At 46.6% G+C, this 21,111-nt stretch overlaps 1 protein-coding gene across 1 annotated transcript in view; it reads right to left on the bottom strand.

The window, feature by feature from the left end:
* Positions 1–633: 633 nt before the first annotated feature.
* Positions 634–21,111, bottom strand: part of Tmem178b (transmembrane protein 178B) — a 394,177-nt gene continuing 373,699 nt past the window's right edge. Inside the window, exon 5 of the mRNA XM_076566448.1 lies at positions 634–10,382. Coding sequence (XP_076422563.1) covers positions 10,132–10,382 — 251 coding nt within the window. The 3' untranslated portion in view covers positions 634–10,131. The remainder of the gene's footprint in view (positions 10,383–21,111) is intronic.

Raw genomic sequence — 21,111 nt, forward strand, 5'->3', positions numbered from 1 at the left:
CAGGCTTCTACCTAGCCATGTCTTTTCAGGAAATTCATGCTCCACTTATATCACACAAAGCCAGTTTCCTCCTTTAAACCTAGAGATACTGATGGAGAAATGAGACTCGTTTTTAAAGCACTCACCTCCAATTAACCTTTCTTTCTTCCAGCATTCCTTGTCATACACATGCCAGAAGCTTTGGAGGGGGAGGTGGGTAGAGAGGAAATGTGACTTTAAGTTAGGGACCAAGCTAGGGAAGACTAAGAAGTTTTCCTCTTTGCTGGTAGCTAGGAAATTGGTCAAGGGGCTGGAATGTAACTAGCAACCGCAATATCTCATGAAGCCTATGAATTTCTTGTTCTTAATGTCTGTGACGGCAGAAAAAACAAAAACAAATTTCCTCTTGTTTCTCTTTCACTCCATCTGCACATTTTTGTCTCTGCCCCAATCCACAAAGCATAGACCTTTGGCCAGCACATTATTGAAATGTCTATTGTCAGTTTCCTTCTGGATTAGCGTTTTCAGCTAGCTGTGTAAGAATCGTACAATTTATTTCTCTACACAACCCCAGGGAACACCGTTTTCCAGGAAATACTGCAGCCTGTACCCTCCCCCCTCCCACCCATCCCCCAAACAGAGAGCAGACACGGCTTCTTAAAACACACAACATGGTCTTCTTTATTTAATTGTTTAATCAGTTTACATTCCACAACTGACAGATTATTTATTTTTATTTTTTCCATGAACAAGTCATTTAATTAATTACCAGACACTTTTTTTTCTTCAATCGATGGAAATAACAATATTTCTGCCAATTTGAAAAAGAAAATTGCAAGATGCAGTCAGTTTCAGTGAAGTCCCCAAACGCTCTCTGCTTCCTCAGTCCTTTCAAAGTCACAGGAACCTGGTAATTTTCCTTTTCATTCCCCCCTCCCACTTCCCTGTTACGTTCCTCTTAGAAGATCACAAGAGTTTTGAGATCTGGTTTGGATCACCTTTCCTGTAATTAATTAATTATGAGAAGAAACAGACAGTACAATAGATCTGATAAGATGTAGCATTCTTGTTAAGATTAAACAATACATTTATTCACATCATATCAGAACAAATTAACATAATATTTAATCTTATTTTTAGCACCAATAACCACAGGAATTGCTACCTCCAAGGGGAGAGTCGTTGTTAGAATCCTGCAGTATACACCACACTGTGTCTAACCAATCAGAAAGCACTATGCAAATTAGAGTGAAGGTAAATAAATTTATATTGACTGAGCAATAATCTGTTGGACCATAAACACTCCAGGTGTTTGCGAGTTTTGCCGGCGATGGTCCCTGTCTAATGACCACATATAAAACATACTCACCAAATCAGCTCCCTTTCCCCTGCTCGGCAGCATGGGGCCCAGAATGATAGATTTTAAGTGAATCAGGCCTTATCATACCGGCTCTTTGAAATGACTAGAAAATGCCCAGAGGCTTGCTTATATTTACTCTGTTCTATGCCCTAAGATCTCACTACCTGTCTATTTCCCACACAAATGAGGCTTATTTAGACCTAAGGAAGATCTCTAAGCAGAAAGGAGAGGTAGGAAATGGTGGCCTGAGTCCTAGTGTAAGGACAGAACTTGTCTCTGCCACCTCCTAGGAGATACAGTCTGCCTGCTGTTCTTCTCCCATATCTCCATTCAGCATTCAAGATAAAAAAAGAAAATCAAAGAAATTGGAGGATGGATTAAACAGCTCCAAATATCAGTGAGATGTTCTTAGCAGGAGACTCCACCAGATGTTAAGAAGTGGGAGAGATGTGTATTCTTAACAATGGGGAGGCCTGTCTGTCCCTTATTATGAGATAAAAGACATCTGTATGGGTAGAATGGATGGTGGCTGATGCTCCTACAGCCGAAGGGCACATGGCCTGCTTTCCCCTTAGGGTTTTGACAGGTCATCAGGGCCATGTCGAGGGATAGCACTAATGCCTCTTGTGGCAGATATAACATGTAGCTGGTTCACAGCAGCTCTCTCCCCTTACTAAGCAGGGAAAGTAGAACTTCCAGAGGTGAGACAGCATGGTGGAGCTAGCTCTGTTTCCTACTCAGCAAACGCTGCCTTTGCCTTTGTTCCCCATACTGAAAATCTGCAGCAGTGAGTGACTCATTGGCAAGGGCATCCTGCTCAGTCTCTGAACAGACCTAATGCTGGCTTCTCCTAGACGGGTACCAGAAGCCTGATGCAGCTTTTGAGCACTGAAAATGTGGTTGAGCCAGGTGGAGATGTTTTCTCGGGGTAAAATTCACCTTAGATTTAGATTTCATTTGAAATAACCAGAACATAAAACATGCCAGTAACTTTTATATTGATCCCATGTTGAAGTGCTAATATTTTTCATATGCTGGGTTAAAATATAGTATGGAAATTAATTTCACCTGTTTGCTTGGCACTTTAAAATGCAGCCAGTGGGGTATTTCAAATTGCATACATATCTCGTATCAAATTTTATTGGGCAGCAGTGGTCTAAATCACCTTCCTTGTGCAAGTCTCAAGGAAGGTTACCAAGGTCCATCAGGGACAGGGAAGTTGTAGACTGAAGGTGCCTATAGTCATGAGTGGAGGGGGTGCTGGCACAGGCCAAAGCTGTGCATCTCTCTGAGAAAACTATCCTTCTCTGGCAGCTGCTCCAGGATTGATTATCCATACCCTGTGCTATCCTAATCCCTCCTACTCCAGGATTACTGCCTTGGGGATATTTCTCTGTCACTCTACTAAGGGGATTTTGGAAGCACAGACATTTCTTCATCCCAAAGTTTTCATTAACCTCTAAGTCGATCTCACCACATCTTCTACCCACAGCCTCCACCCCAGCCCCAGAAACACCTTTATTTTTTTCCTTCCCATTTCATAATGTCCCCTGGCCAGCGTCTGCGTCTTCTCACAGTAAGCCACATTTGTAGAGCAAGCCACAGTTGGTAAAGCAATTCACTCGCACCATCTCCTTTGATGCTTTCTCCTGCCCCAGTTCTACGAGGCAACGCTCTATTAGCAGAGAGAGCAAGACGAGATCATCAAAGTGGGTTGGACAAGGCATCTGGGACTGAACAGGTAGATAAAAGGCTTTGGACTCTGCACATAAACTGGCTGCTGGCTTGAGGTTACTTTCCGAGGGATATCAGCTTGGGCCAAGAGCAACAGGGAGAAAGCATCTCCTGATTTGCCTCAGCTCAGTCAGCCTGCAACAGCCAGCAAGGGTACAAACAGCAGCAGAATGGACGGGGGAGACCTGGTGTCCCACGAGTCCCCAAAGTCACCCTGCTCCCTGTGAAGTTGAGAGGACATGGATACATGGTGAGGTCACAAGATGCACCCAAGGTTCCAGGTGATCTATTAACAAAGTCCCTAATGTCAGGTCAGGTCAGGTCTTTGGGTTGATGTCGGCCATGACCTTCACTCTTTTAACTTTGATGATATGCTCTTATTTTGGGGGAGAGTGACTTAACTTTAAAGGCAAACGTCTTCAGAACAGAGAGTACTAAGCAAGCATGAGCAACCACCAGGGAAACAACCAGAAAACTCTCCTGTGACAGGTATCCCTCCCTTCACGTGCCACCAGAGTCAGGATTCTAGGGCAGTCCTCACAAGTCCTCAGAAAACTGAGGGCTCTGTTCAGCATTTGAGTAGGTGCAATGCCCCTCCCCTTTATTTCCAGCTTCCACTTTTATTTGTACATTTTTACAGATAGTCTTGAATAGCGAAACAGTCACACCGTGGGCAGTGGGGGTGGGGCAGGGAAGGGGCACAAGAGGGGTTCGGTGAAATCTCTGTGTGAAGGCATCGGCACACTCACGACGCACACACACCACTACATACAAATGAGAATGGGCCTATGGGCCACCCAGAGAGGATAGAAAAAGCTCGGGGTCCAGGGGAGAGAAATGGGGGACACAGGGTTGTTTCCCTGGGGAGTCACAACAGGCCCTAGGCATGAAGAGTGGTAGGCTGGCATGTGTCAGGGAGATCCCAGGCTGAGCTGCAGCTGGGTGATGCCTAGACTGGGACTTGGCTTCTGTTTCTTGTCCCTGAACAAGCCACCCTTGCAGGGGTACCATTGCCCTTACTTTGGGCTGGGCTCTAGTCATACAGAGAGCAAGGACTTGTTATTCTCTGGTAGAAAGTCTCGGTGCACGCAGGGAAGAAGAAAAGAGTGGGGATTCTTTTGAGGAATCTGTTCTTTTCCCCTTTAGAATCTATGACCCAAGCAAGATCATACTGGGCAATGTTCAACTGGATAAACCATTCAGAGGACCTCCTATCAGAACTCAGAAGTCACTAGCTTTGCAGCCTGACAAGAGGAAGCGGGCTCTCACTCTATCATACTTATCCTCACTCTAAACATGAGGGAACTTTAAAAGCTTTAAGAATTGGACTTTTCCCCAACATGAGCATGTACAGCTAGGAATGATACTAGAACTGTTCAAACAAACAAACAAACAAACAGCATTAACTCCACACCTGCTTTAGAGGTGAACTGCTACAGCCATCTATGTATGCTCTTAGCCTCCACATGGTCTCTTCACTCCATCACTTCTGGTAATAAGCAACAGGAATGAGCGTGCACTTTGCTAAACTGGCCTTGGAGAAAAGAAAGTGAGTCTGGCAATGGGTGAAGAATACGAAGGAGGCAATTCCTCTAGAGGGTTCAAAGCGGGGAGTGAACCCCATGTGCTCCAGTTGGACAGCTACACTCTAGTTCAGCAACCAAGATCGCCCCCCTCTCTCTCCACATTATTGCACTTGGCAGAGCCTTGATGGAACCATTCCATTTTAGTGGCTACGCTGCTGATAACGGGTAATTTGAACAGTGCATAATTCATAGACACTTCATGTTTGCAAATCGCTTTGCAGTTTCTTTGTCACCCTTAATATACCATGAGGTAAAACGTTATCACCATCCTCATTTTGCAGATGAGGAAAGGAAGTTCAAGTATGGAGAAGACACAGTGCCCAGAGTCACAAATCATATCAGTACAGAGTGGAATGAAATGTACAGTCATGGCTGTGTTATACAAGTGTAGCTTAATTAGTGAATTTATACCCATGATTAGATTGAGATGGCACCTGAAGAAAAAGAATAGTAGGAGAGAGAGAGAGAGAGAGAGAGAGAGAGAGAGAGAGAGAGAGAGAGAGAGACCCTAAATAGTAACCTTTAGCTCTGGCATGAGTTTTCAAAGACCTCCTTGCTGTCCTTGGGCCTTGTGTTGTTGCTACCAAGAACACAGAATTCCTGATGCCAATTCTGTGGCCATGCCATGTCCTCCTGGCCCCATTTATCCCCCCAATGACAACCACTCACTGAAGAGCTTCTGAGGTGCTGACCATTATGACTGGGCCCACTGTAGAGGCCTCAGAATGATGCGATTATGATTGGTCTCTCAGTCTTTTGCATGCTTTTTTTTCTAGTTTTCTATAATGAGCATGTATTCCCTGGGGGGGGGGGGAGCTCAATAGCTATTAATAACCCCGTCTAAGGACTAGGAACAATGTCAAAGAAATGTTTTGTGGCATAGAAACATCAATGGAAAGATGGTAAACATAATCCTAGAAGTCAACACTCTGAGAGGCATCATCTGTAAGCATCTGCTCTGCTGGACTTGCATGGAAGAAAAACCCGTCCCTTTCCTCTGTCTCCATGAGCCGGAAGGCAGTACCCAGGCCGGTCCAGCTGAGATGTGCTTCCCTGTTACTATCTGTGCTGCCAGTTCTTCTGACTTATCCTTTTTCCCTGGGGAGGGATAGATGTGCTCGCTGGGGCAACCCAGCCCAGGCGCAGCAGAGACATGTTCAGAAAAGAAGATTCCCTTGAACTAGGAGAAGCAACAGATAGGCCACCTGAACAAAGACAGAGGGTGTCTGGGTCTATCCCCACTTCTTCCACTCCATGACTGAAAGTCAGTGGGCGGATGTTCCCAGCCTAAGACAGTTGAAGCCAAATGTTCTGAGCCACGAGTTTAACTTCATTATTCCGAATTTTATTAGGTGGGCAGCATTGGGGACCTAAATAGCACATCTTCCTGAAGTCAGGAAGACACATGCAGCCTTTTCCTGTTAGGTCTCTTACTATGTATATGGATGACCAAGGAGATGTAAAGTCTCAGGGTACCCTCTCCTATGGCGGAAAAGTGACATACCTGGATAGAACCCTGGACAGAGGGAAAATATACCAGGACGGTGCCAGGGCCTAGGGCTCCACTCAGGGACCTGAGGCCAAAGAGGGCTGATCTTGATGTGGTGGAGCTGTCTAATTATGCTTTCATGATTTCTAGAGGTGAGAAAGAGGGCTGCTGAAAGGCTGCCAGGTGACTGAAGCTGAAACAGACATTTTCTTTCTTATATTTTGATGTCAGTGATCCACACACATCTTTGTGAGACCTTGGGCCATGGTGAAGAAGCAGAGGAGTGCTTGAAGTCCCTCTCCTCCTTCAGAAGGCAACTGTCACAAACTGATCATAAGGAAAGCCATAGGCAGAGGAAAGCAGAAAAAGAGCCATAACTTCCAAACGAGGAAAAGAAATTGTACTTACTCACAGCTAGACCCTCAACGTTCCCAAACCTTCAGTCTAGGAGAGATCAAGGGAATGTCAAAGCTGCTCTCACACTGTTCATTTGCACAGAGCCTACAGCATGTGCAGTCATGTTCCTTGTAGACACATAGCTAAAAGAATCTGAACTTGACCTGGGTAGGAACTGGGGGCCTTGCAGAGGCCACTGGCTCTCAGTCCCCTCAGAAGGTTGGAGTCTATGATTTAGAGTTAGTGGAGTCTGAACTAGAGTGTTTCTCCTTCTATGCTCTCTCTTGTACTCACTCCCTAGCCACCTCACAGCCAGAAAGCTCCAGAAACTGCCTGAGAGGGGCTCATTTTAACCAGTGGTCCATCCCCTGTGATGGGAGGATCAGGTCACCTGGACAGAGATTGCTATCTATCCGCTATCATTGTGGAGACTTCCATCCTGATCAGGTGCCGGAGCTTGTTTCTGTTGCTAAGTAGTACAGACCCCAGCCTGTGTGTGTCTGCACCTGTCTGGATGATAGAGCGAGAAGGTTACTCTAAAGTCCTGCTCTGCTGATGGTGGGTTGAATCAACTGAGCCAGAGAATCTATCTTCTTCCTGGGAGTCCGTCTAATATTTCAGGAATGCTCATGTTTCAAAGGAAGCCAGTAAGTCTTATTAAAAGTTTGTCATAGAGTTGGGCAATTGGATAGAGCAGATGATCTGTTTATGATGAATATGAATTTAAAAAAAAACAGGGCATAAATGGGAGGTCTGTGAACTCGTATGTTCAAACAAGTTTACTTAAGAAAACTTTAGTCAATAGCAAATTGTCAATAGCTTAGCTTCCTCCATCTCTTTGCAACTGGAAAACAACTGGGATTAATATTCCATCACAGACAAGTTCTGTGCCCCCAAGTAGATGTTCGTGGCCACCGACTTGTCCCTGCTCAGGTCAAGATACCCTGGAGGAAGACAAAAATCCTCTCAATCTGAGGTACTTTCATTTTCCAATCCCAAGTATGTCCTTCACCTTAAGAGAAAAAATCTAGCTTTGCAAAGGAAAAGAAAAAGGAAATTCTCAATTAAAAAAACTGGTGTTTTTTTTTTTTTCTGAAAATTATTTCCCTATCCTAGAATACACTGCTTATCTTAAGAACAACGTTTAGAATCTCAGCTGGAAGCCAGTAGCATTCCCTGACCCTCAGCTTCCCCCGTTCACCTGGCACTCCGGCACCCAGGGTCCTCACATGTAAGACCTACTGTAGGATCTGACCAGGGCCCTGGTGAGGGAGTCTTGAGAAATGCATCCATACTTCTATATAGGTACACACACACACACACACACACACACACACACACACACACACACACTGCACCAGAGAGACACAGGCAAAGAATTACCCACATTGAAGCCCATTGGATATCACACCCTGATAGATACACACACACACACAGAGAGAGAGAGAGAGAGAGAGAGAGAGAGAGAGAGAGAGAGAGAGAGAGAGAGAGAGAGAGAGAGAGAGAGAGGAGAGTCAAAGGCCAATGAGACGATCAGGCCCTGCAGCCTGTAGGATGGAGGGAGGACAGGGAAACTGTTAGCAGGTGAGCAGTCCGGTAGGAAAAGAGGCTGAGAACAGGAGCTACGGCGGAGCATTTGGGGGAGGGAAGGCTGCTGAGTGGTTGGCCGAGTTCCCAAAGCAGACCTGTTCTGCAGCAGCTGAGCTCCCCTTCTGCATGGCTGACCATGGCTGCGCCTGCTCAGGATTCTCTCCTTGCCTCCCCAGGGACAGTTGGCACCAGCAGGGTCCCCAAGGTAACCATGAGCTGCTCCTGCCGTGTGGCATTCACAGCTCTGGCTGACTTCTGCCCTTGCCGGCACCCAGTGCCAATCTGCTCAAGCGAGCCTGAGACACCTGGATGGCCTTGTCCCACCTCAGTCTGGGTGCTAGCCACTAAGAGAGATCGCTATTTTTGGGATTCATGGTCTTGAAGATCAAGAGGAAAGGGATGAGAAAGGAAAGAGTCAAGAGTTCTCCATTAATTTACATAATATCATACAAACTTGAGCCCATGGGACATGGAGGTGCTCTCTCTGCATGTGACCCATTTCCTTTCATCTGTACAGGGCTCACCCCTAGAAAAGGAGCAGATGTCCGGTGACAAAGGACAGCCCCCACAATGGGGAGTGAAGGTCTTGTTTGGTATATGTACTTGTACATCAGCAACCAGAGGCCATATTCCTTCTCTCTCCTGAACTGTATGTTCCCCCTCTTCTCTTAGGACTTTTGTGCCCAGCTGTGTCTTGAACTTCCAAAATTAGTGGACTAAATCTTGCGGAGTTCCAGAACCATGCTGTGAAGTACCACAGGGTTCTCTGGCCCAGTGGTTTTGTTCTTGGTTTTGCCCTCTGGGAATTTCAGCTGTACCAGAAATTAAAAAAAAAAGTGCAACACAAACAATAAAACCCCACACTCAGGAAATATCCACCACATGTGCATACATATACACAAGTGCATGGGCAGGCACACACACACACACACACACACACACACACACACACACACACACACTTTTGTCTCTCTCCAGGGATCTGCAGCTGCTGCATTGGTACCCATGAAGGCCTGCCCTTCAATATAATTCCCAGATCTCGAGGCCTCCATAATGGGTCAAAAACAATAATAATGAGAGAGAGAGAGAGAGAGAGAGAGAGAGAGAGAGAGAGAGAGAGAGAGGAATAAGATGATATTTCCATTCAAAGAGTGGAAAAGAAAAAGGCAACCACCCAAAACCTATGCACACATGCACACACGCACACACGCTCACACACACATATCACAGCATTGCTCGAAGGCTCGATCTGCCCAGAGAGCGCAGGCAGGGGAGGACAGGGTGGCCTCTTGTTTAACTGGGTGTAAGGCAGCTGGAAGGTAAGACTGGGTTTTCCGAGCATCCACTGAAATGTCCTTTTGTTGATGCTGATCTTGCCTCTCAGCATGTTCTCTCCCCTTCCCACCTCTAAGACATTGTCCAACGGTTTGGCCACACAGAGAAAACTTCCTTCTCAGTCTGTTTTCTCTTCCACTCTTGGTGTGTCGCTGGTGGGCTGGGAAGGAGCTCAGAACAGGAGGAGCAGAGAAGTGGTTCTGAAAATGGCCTCGAAGATGTGGTTACATTCTATGAACTCAAGGGACTGAGTCTCCCCATGGTATGATGGCTGGGGTGGTGGTGGCCTTTCCTGATGGCCTAGAGTGTAGCTCTTCCTTCTGTGTATCTGTGTTGCTTCAGACCACTGCCTCTGTCCCTTCCAGTTCACCACCACATCCTTATGAGTGACAGGGGTCAAGATGCTACCGCAGGTGGTGGTGGCTTTCACTCTGTCTTGAAGAAATCATGAAGCCAAAGTCAAGAACTGATGAGAGAGCCACAGGATGGGAACACTTTTCCCATCTTGGAGATGAGGCAACACAAAGTCTGATGAGATGCAGGTGCCTGAGCCAACTCAACTCTACCTTGGCACTGGCATCATCTTGATTGAGTTTCATTTTATATATGTATATTATATATATATTTATATATATATATATGTATGGGTTTGTTTGTTTTTTTTAGCACACTGTCCCATTTTCTGGTCTGGATTTAGGGCAGTTGGTCCTCGGGACAGGTTGGACAGAGGGGGCCAAGGTACAGAAGAATCCCGAGATTAGCGTGAGGCCCAGGCCCCCCCATGCACAGAACATGGACCATCCATAGCCGTGGCTGATGTCATCTGGAAGTCCATATAGGTAGCGTGGGTAACGTGATAACTCAAAGTTGATCCCAGCCACACAGGTGCACAGTGAGATGATGCAGAAGGTTCCTGGAGAACAGGGGAGGAAACACGGGGCAGGGAGATGGAGAAGGAGAAGGAAGAAGGGAGGAAGAGAGAAGAGAAGTTAGGATTGTTACATTCATTCACTCTTCTTTTAAGTGGGAGAGATGAGATGATTTAGAGAAGAGCCGGCTGTCACCAAGGTTACCATCAAAAGAAGTTCATAGGAGGAGGGCACCATTAAAGACCCACTGCTTCTGGGTTCTCCAATTCTTACCTATCTTGGACAAACTCAGGAAGTCTCCTCTTTGATAAAATCCCCCAAATGAGTATCTCATTAGAGATTTATATAGGGTGGGATATTTAATTTTTTATAAAGTATTTAAAATATGCTTCTTTCATTAGAAACACAAACCATCCCATTTGGTAGAGCAATTAAAAACATCTATTTTCTTTCATATATATATAATATCTTATACAAATTTAAATATTCTTTCTTTAATCTAGTCACCCAAAACTCTGGCCATTAAAAAGAAAAAAAGCCTGACTCAGTTACCTGACTCTTGAAAAACTTTTCCATTTTCTGTAAGGCAACACTTCTGGAAAACGTTCCATGGAAAACTAGCTGGCCCTCTAAGATATTCCTTTACATTATGGGTGGTGGTTAAGTCAAAACCTTGGGACCCACACATACGCCTTCTCAGCCTCCCTATCCACACAGGCATCACTTAACATAGCCAACACGCTTCAATGAGAAATTTAACAAACCTACTTGATATTAGGGTTCTCTCTAAAATATATTCCTCACCATATACATGCAAATACACATACAACCTGATATATATCCCTCAAATCAACATCAACTAGAAGATCATTAGAAGAGGTGGGATGAGAGAAAATGTTTTGGAATCATAAACTCCCTTAACCAATACCAATATTTGGTACAGCTAGAGTGAATTCAAGAGCTTTTCCAGGATTCTCCCTCATGTATGCTTTATGTGACCCAACGAAGCAGGTTCATCTGGGTCAATGGGGAGAAGCAGGTGAGATAAACTTCTTCCCAGGGAAGGACAGGAGAAGCAGTGTGCTATGTTTTCTAGCCATCATGAAAAAATTTTGCTAACTGCTGGGTTTCTTTACTATCACATCTTATGTCTTCCAGAAGGTTCCTGGAGAACAAGGGAAGAAATGCAGGATAGGACAAGGAAGTTCATAAGTTTATGACCATTTAAATGGCCACAGTAGCTGCAGTCATACTCAGTAATGAAGAAGTGTTGTGTGACTAATCGAAGTGCGGAGAGTCAGTGTCAGCGGCATTCTCGGCCACAAATGGGACATGTACACCATCACCTTGTGTTGTGTGGGAAGATGGGTGGAAAGAGTCGAAGAGCCGGAATTCAGAGAGGACTGGAGCATTCACGGGGGGGGGGGGGGGGGGGGGTCCTGGACATGCCAGGACTCATGAACTCACAGCAGCTATGGTCACCTGCACAAGACCAAGCCAGGCAACATTCCAGCAAGTGGGGGGGCTCACAGCCCCCTCCACCCCTAACTGAGAAGCTATTGACAGCTGACGGCTTCTGGTGAAGAGAGAGTCTGTTTTCTTTAAGGGTGTGGCCCCTGGTAGGTCAACCACGCTCCAGCCCATAGCTCACACCCATGAGCTTACGGAAGTGCAAAAGGGAATTGGTGTTCTTGAGTGAGAGAGAGAGAGAGCAAGTAGGAAGAGAGCACAAGCAAGTGTGTATAAAGTTGGGGTGGGTAAGGAGGTGAGGGGGTGGTTCTGGGGGGAGTTAGGAGGAAAACTGGGAGTGAGAATAATCAAAATACATTGTATGCAATTGTCAAAGAATTCCTAAAAGTATTGTGTGCTTGCAAGTGTTGTGGGCCGGAAGCTATACCACATGCTTGGCCTTTAATTCTTCGCACAGCTCTATTACACAGATCATATTTTCATCTCTATCTCACCGACAAGGGTATTGAGGCCCCAAGAGGTTACGTCATGTGCCTAACATCACTCACACAGCAGGTAGGTGGGAAGCCAGGCTGCAATCTCAGGTGGCTAGATTTCAGCTTATAGTCTTACCCATCATGCTTTTACTTTTTTTTTTGGGAGGGGGATTGATTACTGGATACTAACTTAGGGCTTCATGCATACAAGGGAAGTACTCTACCACTAAGCTATATCCAAGCTCTTCTATTATGTTTATTATTTATTTGTTTTTAGACTTGCTAAGTTTCCCAGGCTGGACCTGAACTCATTTTGTAGCTCAGTCAGGTCTTCATTCTGTGATCCTCCTGCCTCAGCCTCCTGAGGAGGTAGGATTACATGTGTATACCACTGTCTCCAGCTCCATTGTACTACTGAAGACTGGCACCAGGCAGCTGGCTCCTTCCTATCCATGGCCAATTGTCCACCAAAATTCCAGGTGCTTTCTGTGTTCTACCATGATACCGATAGAACAGATGATCTGTCCATGCTTGTTAGGACAAAGGATTATACTGAAGGAGAAATAAGTGCAGCCAGTCAAAGTTCAGATCATAGAGGAAGAAAGAAATATGAATAGGCAGTGAAGACAAAATGTGCTCAATGTTATTCATAATCCAAGAATTAAAAATTCAAAGCATAGGGGCTGGAGAGATGGCTCAGCAGTTAAGAGCACTTGCTGCTCTTCCAGAGGACCCAGGTTTGATTTCCAGCACCCACAAGGCAGCTCACAACTGCCTGTAATTTCAGTTTCAGGGGATCCTAGCGCTCTGGTCTCCAGCCTCCTAGGGTACAGCACTCAGGTGCATCTATCCCCCAACAATTTTTGTTCTGGATTTTTGGGTTCTCTCTCTCTCTCTCTCTCTCTCTCTCTCTCTCTCTCTCTCTCTCTCTCCCTCCCTCCCTCCCTCCCTCCCTCCCTCCCTCCCTCCCTCCCCATGTGTGTGCATGTGTTGAACATGTGTTTTCAGGTATCTGTGTATGAGCATTTGGAGGCCAGAGGTCAACCTTGGGTGTCCGTCCTCAGGTGCCATTGGCCTTTCTTTCAGGTGGGATCTTTCACCGACCTGGTGTGTGCTACATACGCAAGGTTATCTGGCCACAGGTGTCTGCCTGTGTCCACCTCCCCAGTGCTGCCACCACAGTGTGAGCACTGGGCCTGGCTTTCTTACCTGGGTCCTGGGGTGGAATGCAGGTCTTCATGCTTATGTAGTAAGCGTTTTACTGGCCAAGCTATCTCCTCACCCTCTGTCTTGTGTTTTTGGTTTTTTGTTTGTTTTGTTTTGTTTTTGTTGGCTGGTTGGTTTTGATCCTCTCCAAAACTAATAAAGGCACTGAAATATGGGCCATCTAATAGCTCTGTGGAAAAATGTAGGCTGGTATTGCTTTCCAGAGAAGGGTTGTTAAAAATATTCATACTTTGGATCTATTGACTTCTCACTTGGGAATGAAGACCAAGGTCTGAAGTTTCTGTGATTAAAAAAAAAAAAAAGTGGCTAGGGCTGGGCGGTGGTGACACACGCCTTTAATCCCAGCACTCGGGAGGCAGAGGCAGGTGGATCTTTGTGAGTTCGAGGCCAGCCTGGTCTACAGAGTGAGATCCAGGAAAGGCACAAAGCTACACAAAGAAACCCTGTCTCAAAAAACAAAAACAAAAACAAAAAAACAAAAAAGTGGCTAGAGAAGGGGTTCCACAGGAGCTCTAATACGTTGTGAATGCAGCTCCTGAGCTGAGAAGCTTGCTCTTTCGATGAGGCCCCCTATTGACTCCAATCTGTGTTTCCAAGGACCACTGAGAAGTTCAGAGGGCTCCTGAGCATAAGGAGGCAGCCAGGAGAAAGCTGTGATCATTACAGAAGGTATGGGTTGTCTGGGAGGTGGGAGCAGAGCTAGGAAGTCCAACTAATAGATCAGTCCATGACTGCTTCAAGAATGATCTGATCTTGTGTTTTTATGGGTTTTATTTTTATGTGTCTGTGTGTTTCTTATGATTTTTCTTTTTATCCTGTTTGTTTTCTAAGGAGAGAGAAAGAAAAAGTATGGAGTTGGGTGAGTGGGAAGGTGGGGAGGATCTGGGAGGAGTTAGGGGGAAACTGTGATCAGAATATATTGTATGAAAACATTTTCTTCGGTAAAAGAGAAGAAATGATTGTTTGTAGAGACAATGGAAAGGCATCAGGACACCTTGGGCACAAGTGCCATATGACTAAATACATGTGTATGGACCACACTGTGAATATATGTACAAGTGTATGTATGTGCTTATGAATGCTCACATCAATATACATGTATTTGCAGTTCACATGTGTATGTGTATGCCAGGCTATGAGTTCATGCATTCATGTCCATGGCAATAGCAACAGTACATATAAGCCTCACTAATGAGAATAGTAGCCCCAGACTTACAGGAGTCAGGAAGAAGCACCCTGGCTCACTGGTCCTGGGTCCTAGGGCTCAGAGGAGACTCTCTGATGGCTCTTAAGATGAAGTCTCAATATATAGACTTTCCAGATCAGAACCTCTTGTTCAGAAGCAGAGGAAAGATAGCTGTGTCTTGACATAAGTGTTACACACTCTAAATTCTAACAAATCAAACCTGCCTGTGTGGAGAGTCTTTCGGTTGCTGACCTAGAAGCCCATCTGTCAGTGTGCAATTTGTAGAATTTTCTAAAATGTAGACTTAGGACATGTGCTGTTTTGAATGGGAATGTCCCCCATAGGCTCAGGTGCTTGTACACTTGGTTGGCAGCTGGTGGCGCTATTTGGGGAGGTTTAGGAGATGTGATCTTGCTGGAGGGAAAATGTCACTGGAGGTGGGCTCTAAGGTTTAAAAGCCACATGACACTCTCAGCTCTCTCTCTCTCTCTCTCTCTCTCTCTCTCTCTCTCTAGATTTGGGCTCTCAGCTGGCTGCTCCAGCTGTCACGCCAGCTGCCACGCTCCTCCACAGGATGGTGATGGACACTTATCCCTCTGAACACCTAAGCCCAAATAAATCCTCCCTCCTGTAAGTCGCCTAGTCGATCAAGCAATAGGGAGGTAACTAAGACAGAATAGATTGAGCGCATGCACATATGTATGCACACACATGTTCAAGTTCTTACATAGTATCATCCGACAGTGGGGTAAGTTCAAATCTGAGCTGCCTTTGGGTTGTTCTGGGCACTGAGCATCATGGCTCTAGACCAGGATTGGTAAATTCTGAGATGGGGATGTGGACCGAGTCAGCATCTTATGAACAGACGCTCTGGCAGTGTCAGGGGTCACATAGGACTTTATATAAACTCTAGGAAACACAGCTATCTCATCTCAACAGCTTCATCACCCCCTCCACTAAACAAATGCAGGGACTTTGGCTGGGAGAGAAGATCCACACGGGGACGGGGAGGAAACTGCTGGGACCCACAGCGAGGCCTCAGAAATGAGTCCGTACTCAGCTCGCTCTACAGGGAAAATGGAGTAGCCGGCCTCAGCCTCTGCTCAACCTCTGAAGCCATGCCTGCGGACTAGTCATGCTGCTCCCCGTGAGCACTTACTGAGAGGCAAGTGGGGAGGCAAGAAAGGTGACTGGGATTTCAGCAGTGACCTAGCAGTAGCCGGGGTTGGAGTAAAACAGTTGAAGGACAAGACCCCTACCCTCAAGCCATCCTCCCTTTGGTGGGGAGCCTGCTCTCCATTGCTAACACCTAGCGCCTGCGAGCGAGCGAGCGAGCGTAACCTGAGGAGCACAGCAGTGACAGCGTAGGGAGGGAGAGGTGGGGAGAAGCGGTGTAAGCAGCACCGGGTCTAGGGGAAGCAGTCGATCTGCCATGATGGGTGAAGTGGCGGTAGTTCCTTGGCAGTGGGGTTGGTAGAACCAGAACAACCAATCCACAAACATTTGTTCAACTTTTGGTCGAACTAATCATTGTGCTAGATGTTGGTGAGAGAAGTGGGGGGGATAAGATAGGACCCCTGCTCTAAAGAATCTTTAATTAAAACTAAAATAAAAAGCAGGAAAAAAGCAGCTTAGGATGTAGTAGGGAATATAAGCCATGCATAAATGAAAAGTGGAGAAAAAGGCAAAGATAACATCGGACGGGGGATTAGGAAAATAAACATGGGTTTATTATCATCAGCTCTGAGCCTTTGCTTCCTTCATCTGAGAAATCAGGGAGCTAAAGCGGAGACTCTAAGTCCCCCCTGGTGTAGCAGTCCCTAGTGACTAGTAAACATGCAGGGGGGGAGGTAGGGGGGGTGGTCGGAGCAGCTTCATTATAGACAGTAGTGCTGGATGAGGAGAGCTTCAATGAGAAGCAGGGGACAAGCCTGGCCAGGGCCCCTGTTCCCGGGGCTCCATGCCTGGTATGGAGCAGCATGCTAGACACCTGTCCCATCTCTCAGTAGCAAGGCGTTCACTGCTACAACCCACGCCTAGTTTCCATGTTACATCGACTACCCTAATAGACCCTGGTGTTTTGACTTCTACTTTTGCTCCATAGAAGAGCCCGTGAAAATGTTAAACTCCAGCCAAATGATTGTTCTATCCTGCTGTGGAACCCCCAATCGCTTGTAGCAATCTAAACTTCTCACCTTCTCCGCAAGGAGAATCCTAAGTGGATGCTGTCCACCTATCAGAGCGAATGTCTTAGCTTGACCACACAGCCCGACACTCTGGCTCCTCTGTGATATTAAACTAGAGAAGCAGGCTCCACAACCCGGCCTTTGCACCCCTTCTCTTGTCCAAAACGGCCTTGAGCTCCCGGTTCTCAATTCAAATGCCATCCTCAGAGAGATCTTCCTTGGCTTCTTGTAAAGCAGCACCCTCCGCAGTGGTTTGAAAATAGTTTCATGTGGAGATGTTTCTAGATCTGCCACTAGGAAAGAGGGGAGAAGCACGAGAGACTCCCAGCTCTCTCTCCCCTTTTTGGGTAAAACAGCTCTGCTTTGATCTGTTTCCAGGAGGAATTTCACTGGGAGAAAGCGTCCCTGTGACTTACACCATTCGGAGACCACAGACATGCTTGAGGTGTGCCACTGCACGGATCATCCTCTGGAAAGCAAAATCCAGTGGCTTCTCTGCTAACGACAAGCCCATACCTTTGGCAGAAATGGCTCAGAGTCCCAACCCTCCTGCCTGCTGGCCCTGCAAGAAGCCTCCGACTTCTCAACACAGTCTCCAGGCAGCCAGCCACAGCCAGCCAGTCCCAGCTGGTAGGAATGAGAAATAAAAACTAATTGGCCTCTTAGTGCCAGGAGTCTTGCTGGCCTGGGCTCAGAGTTCAGGAGTCCAGTTAGAAGCAGATATGGTGCCATTCCAAGAAGCTACAGGCGGAGAGAACTTGCACTAACAAGACGTGCTGGCTCACAGGCAGTGCCGTGCTGCAGACCCATACTGTCTAATGTCCCTATTTGTAAACTCCATCCACAAGCAGGAAGCCGCAGCTCCCAACAGCAGCTGGCTGTGTGTGTGAGCCTCCTTGGGTGGCTCTCCCACAGCTCGCACCTCCTCCTGGGGCTATCTACTCAGGCCCTTCCAGAAATCACACATCTAATGTCACTTAGCAACTTTCCACCCTGTTCCGCATGCTCCTGTCTCTGAGCCCCGTCAACACCTGGTGGCAAGAATGGCGCTATCTCAGGGTTCTGAGATGGTTGCTCTAACCAACCGGTGCCCTTCAGTCCAACCAGGGCAAAGGAGAGGAAACTGACCAGACTTCCAACTCCAAACACAGCTTCCCCCTCCACCTCCTCCACGTCACTGCCATCTCTAATTAATGTTTCTCTGGTTGCCAAATACCAGAGTCTAGTTTTTTCTCTTGCCAGTTGTAATTTCTTGGCTGTCTGACAGCCTCCTCTGTTTGGATATCTCTGGGGTTCCAGGCTGCCCTGAAGCCAGGCTGCCTTGTACTTTCCTGGCTAGCTCCTCCAGCCTTCCAGGTCATTCTCAGCCTCCATTCGTTGTTTTGGAGCTGCAGGTTCCTGCTTTTCCTCTTGAGCACTCGGCCAGTGACTGCTCCTCTCTGGCCAGGAACTGCCCCATATATGACCAGGGAAAGTAAGTTTCCTTCTTAACTGTCCCGTCCCAGGCAAATGGCATATCACGGGTGTTCTCTGGGCAAAGAGTTCAGTGCTACCTTTATGCTATCCTGTGCATGTTTTCACCAATAACTCGTCTGTTGCAAACCGAATCCCTAAATTCCTATGTAAGTGGGTGGTGTAGAAAGGTGGCAGAGTAATTAGCATGAAATGAGTGGTGTGCTCGTGACAGGAAGAAGCTGGAGAGTCGGCTCAGCAGTTAAGAGCACCTGGTTACTCTTCCAGAGGAGTGAGTGGTCTTCAGTTCCCAGCATCCACGTGGCAGCTCAGAACCTTCTGTAACTCTAGTCCCAAATAATCTGGTGCCCTCTTCTGGCCTCTGTGGGTATTGCATGTACTTGGTGCACAGGCATACATGCAAGCAAAACACCCATACACATAAAAACAAAATGTTCAAAAAACGATTTTTAACAAAGAAGAGAAAAGTGACTTGAGCAAACACCCTTGCTCTGGCCACATGATGCCCTCCTGCCCCGTGATGAAGAAAAAAAAAAAGCCCTCACCAGAGACTGGTGTCATGGTTTTGGACTCGGCAGCCTCTAGAACTATGAGCCAAACAAACACCCAGTCTGAGGCAGTTGTATGTCACTTTATGGTGTACATAAACCCCGAGAAATTCACCATTATGCAACAGTAACTGCAAGAATACCACATGGGGATAGGCGAGGTATTTCTCAGTGTCATGGTGATCGTTTAGCACCACCGTCATGGATCTGGCCTATTGCTGACTACAAAGTCAATACGAAGCTGTTTTAGTTACCTTTCCTCACTGACGCAACAGACTAGCTGGCAAAGATAACTGAAGGAAGGAAGGGTTTATTTGGGCTTCTGTCCATCACGGCAGGGTGGGCGCAGGGTGGGCGTGGTGGGAGGAGCGGGAGGCAGTTAGTCACACTGTGCCCTTAGTCAAGAAGTGGGGGAGGGGGAGGGGGAGGGGAGAGGGAGAGGTATGCTGGCGCTCAACTTGCTTTTATTTTATCCAGTCAAGGATCCCAGTTCATAGACCAATGCTGCCGACACTAAAAGTGTGTCTTCCCACCACAACTCAATCTGGAAAGTTCCTCATAGGCATTCCCGGAGGTTTGTTACATGATACCTGTAAATTCCATCAAGCTGACAACAATCATGGTTGTTGTGGAATATTAATTTAAGATGTGTTACATTTGTTTGTGCTGGGGGAACATTTGTTTTAATGATACAAAGATGTGTTGCATTCTTTTATGTTGCATTTGTTTAGCTCTGTGAAGCTGTGTTACTGTGCCTGCCTAAAACACCTGATGGTCTCATAAAGAGCTGAATGGTCAATAGCAAGGCAGGAGAAAGGATAGGTGGGGGCTGGCAGGCAGAGAGAATAAATAGGAGAAGAGGAGGATCAAAATATCAAGGAGCAAGAAAAGAAGGGGCCAGCCACCTAGCCCCACAGCCAGACAGGGAATAAGAAGGAAAGAAAAGATATACAGAAGTAAGAGAAAGGTAAAAGCCCAGAGACGAAAGATAGATGGGATAATTTTAGTTAGGAAAAGCTGGCTAGAAACAAGCCAAGCTAAGGCCAGGCATTCATAAGAAAGAATAAGATTCTGTGTATGGATTTATTTGGGAGCTGGGTATCAGGCCCCCCAAAGAGTAAAGAATATAAAAACAACCAACAACAATGATTAACTACCATTGCCAGGACTTTATTCTTTTAAAACAAACAACAACAAAAAATGGACTAAGACGCCCATAACCCAATCAATATCCCCTTAAGCCTCTGGCTTCTTTTGCTCCTTCAAGGCCTTACTTCACGTAGTAGAGGGTAGCGAAGCATCCCAGGTCACCTAGGTTACGGGAGGGAGTGTCTGGAATGTGAGATGTTCAGTCAGCACACTGGGAAGCCCTAAGAAGCCCGACTGCCCTTCCTACAGAACTTCCCAAGGTAGGGCTTACTGTCTACTCTGGGGTCAAGAAAGACCACAGTGACAGCATCATGGGAGTGTTGCATCTAAGTCAGACTGAGTATCATGCCTCGGTCAGGACAACATAGAAATAGAGATCTGTGGGATGTGTTACCAATGTTAAGAAATGCCAGGCCAGGCCAGCATTGTTTAGGGGCAGCTAATTCTTTTGTCACCAGGAGCACTAGATCAGCAGCCCAGGGACTACTTCCATGCCATCCAGGTATTGCTGTAATGTAGTGAGCACCAGGGACTGTTTTCAAGCTGGTATTCACAGCCACAGAGTTAACTCCTCCCTCGGCCCCCTCTGAGCACTCACTGCGGGTGCAAAAGACCAACACAATGATGTCACCTGTTCTGTCTCTGCTGTGCTAGCCTATGAAGGAAGGAGAGGGTAGCAGGAGTGTTTCCACACCCCTTAGTGATGCTCAGAGAAGCCATGGCGGTCATGCCACAGCAGTGGACCCTGTAGAGAAATAACATCAAACTGTAGGCCTTAGGCGAGGCGCGAGGGAGCGGGAATGCTCTTACTAATTCAAGAAGCCATCTCCTAGGAAACCAAGGCCTGTGTGAGGGTTCTCACAAGAATCCAGATCAGTTACATATTGTGTGCATGGGCATTTCCCCAAATATCTATTTCTTGTGTGGCTAAGATGTGCCCAAAAACCTCACTGGCACACAATTTCTCCAGCTTTCTAGAGCTAGAGATCCATCTGTGTGACATTTCCTGCTCCCAGGAATGAGGGATGACGTCTTTGTGTCCCCAGCCCTGGCCGGTT

This window comes from Peromyscus maniculatus, chromosome 3 (genome assembly GCF_049852395.1).
Source record: "Peromyscus maniculatus bairdii isolate BWxNUB_F1_BW_parent chromosome 3, HU_Pman_BW_mat_3.1, whole genome shotgun sequence".
Taxonomy (NCBI): domain Eukaryota; kingdom Metazoa; phylum Chordata; class Mammalia; order Rodentia; family Cricetidae; genus Peromyscus; species Peromyscus maniculatus.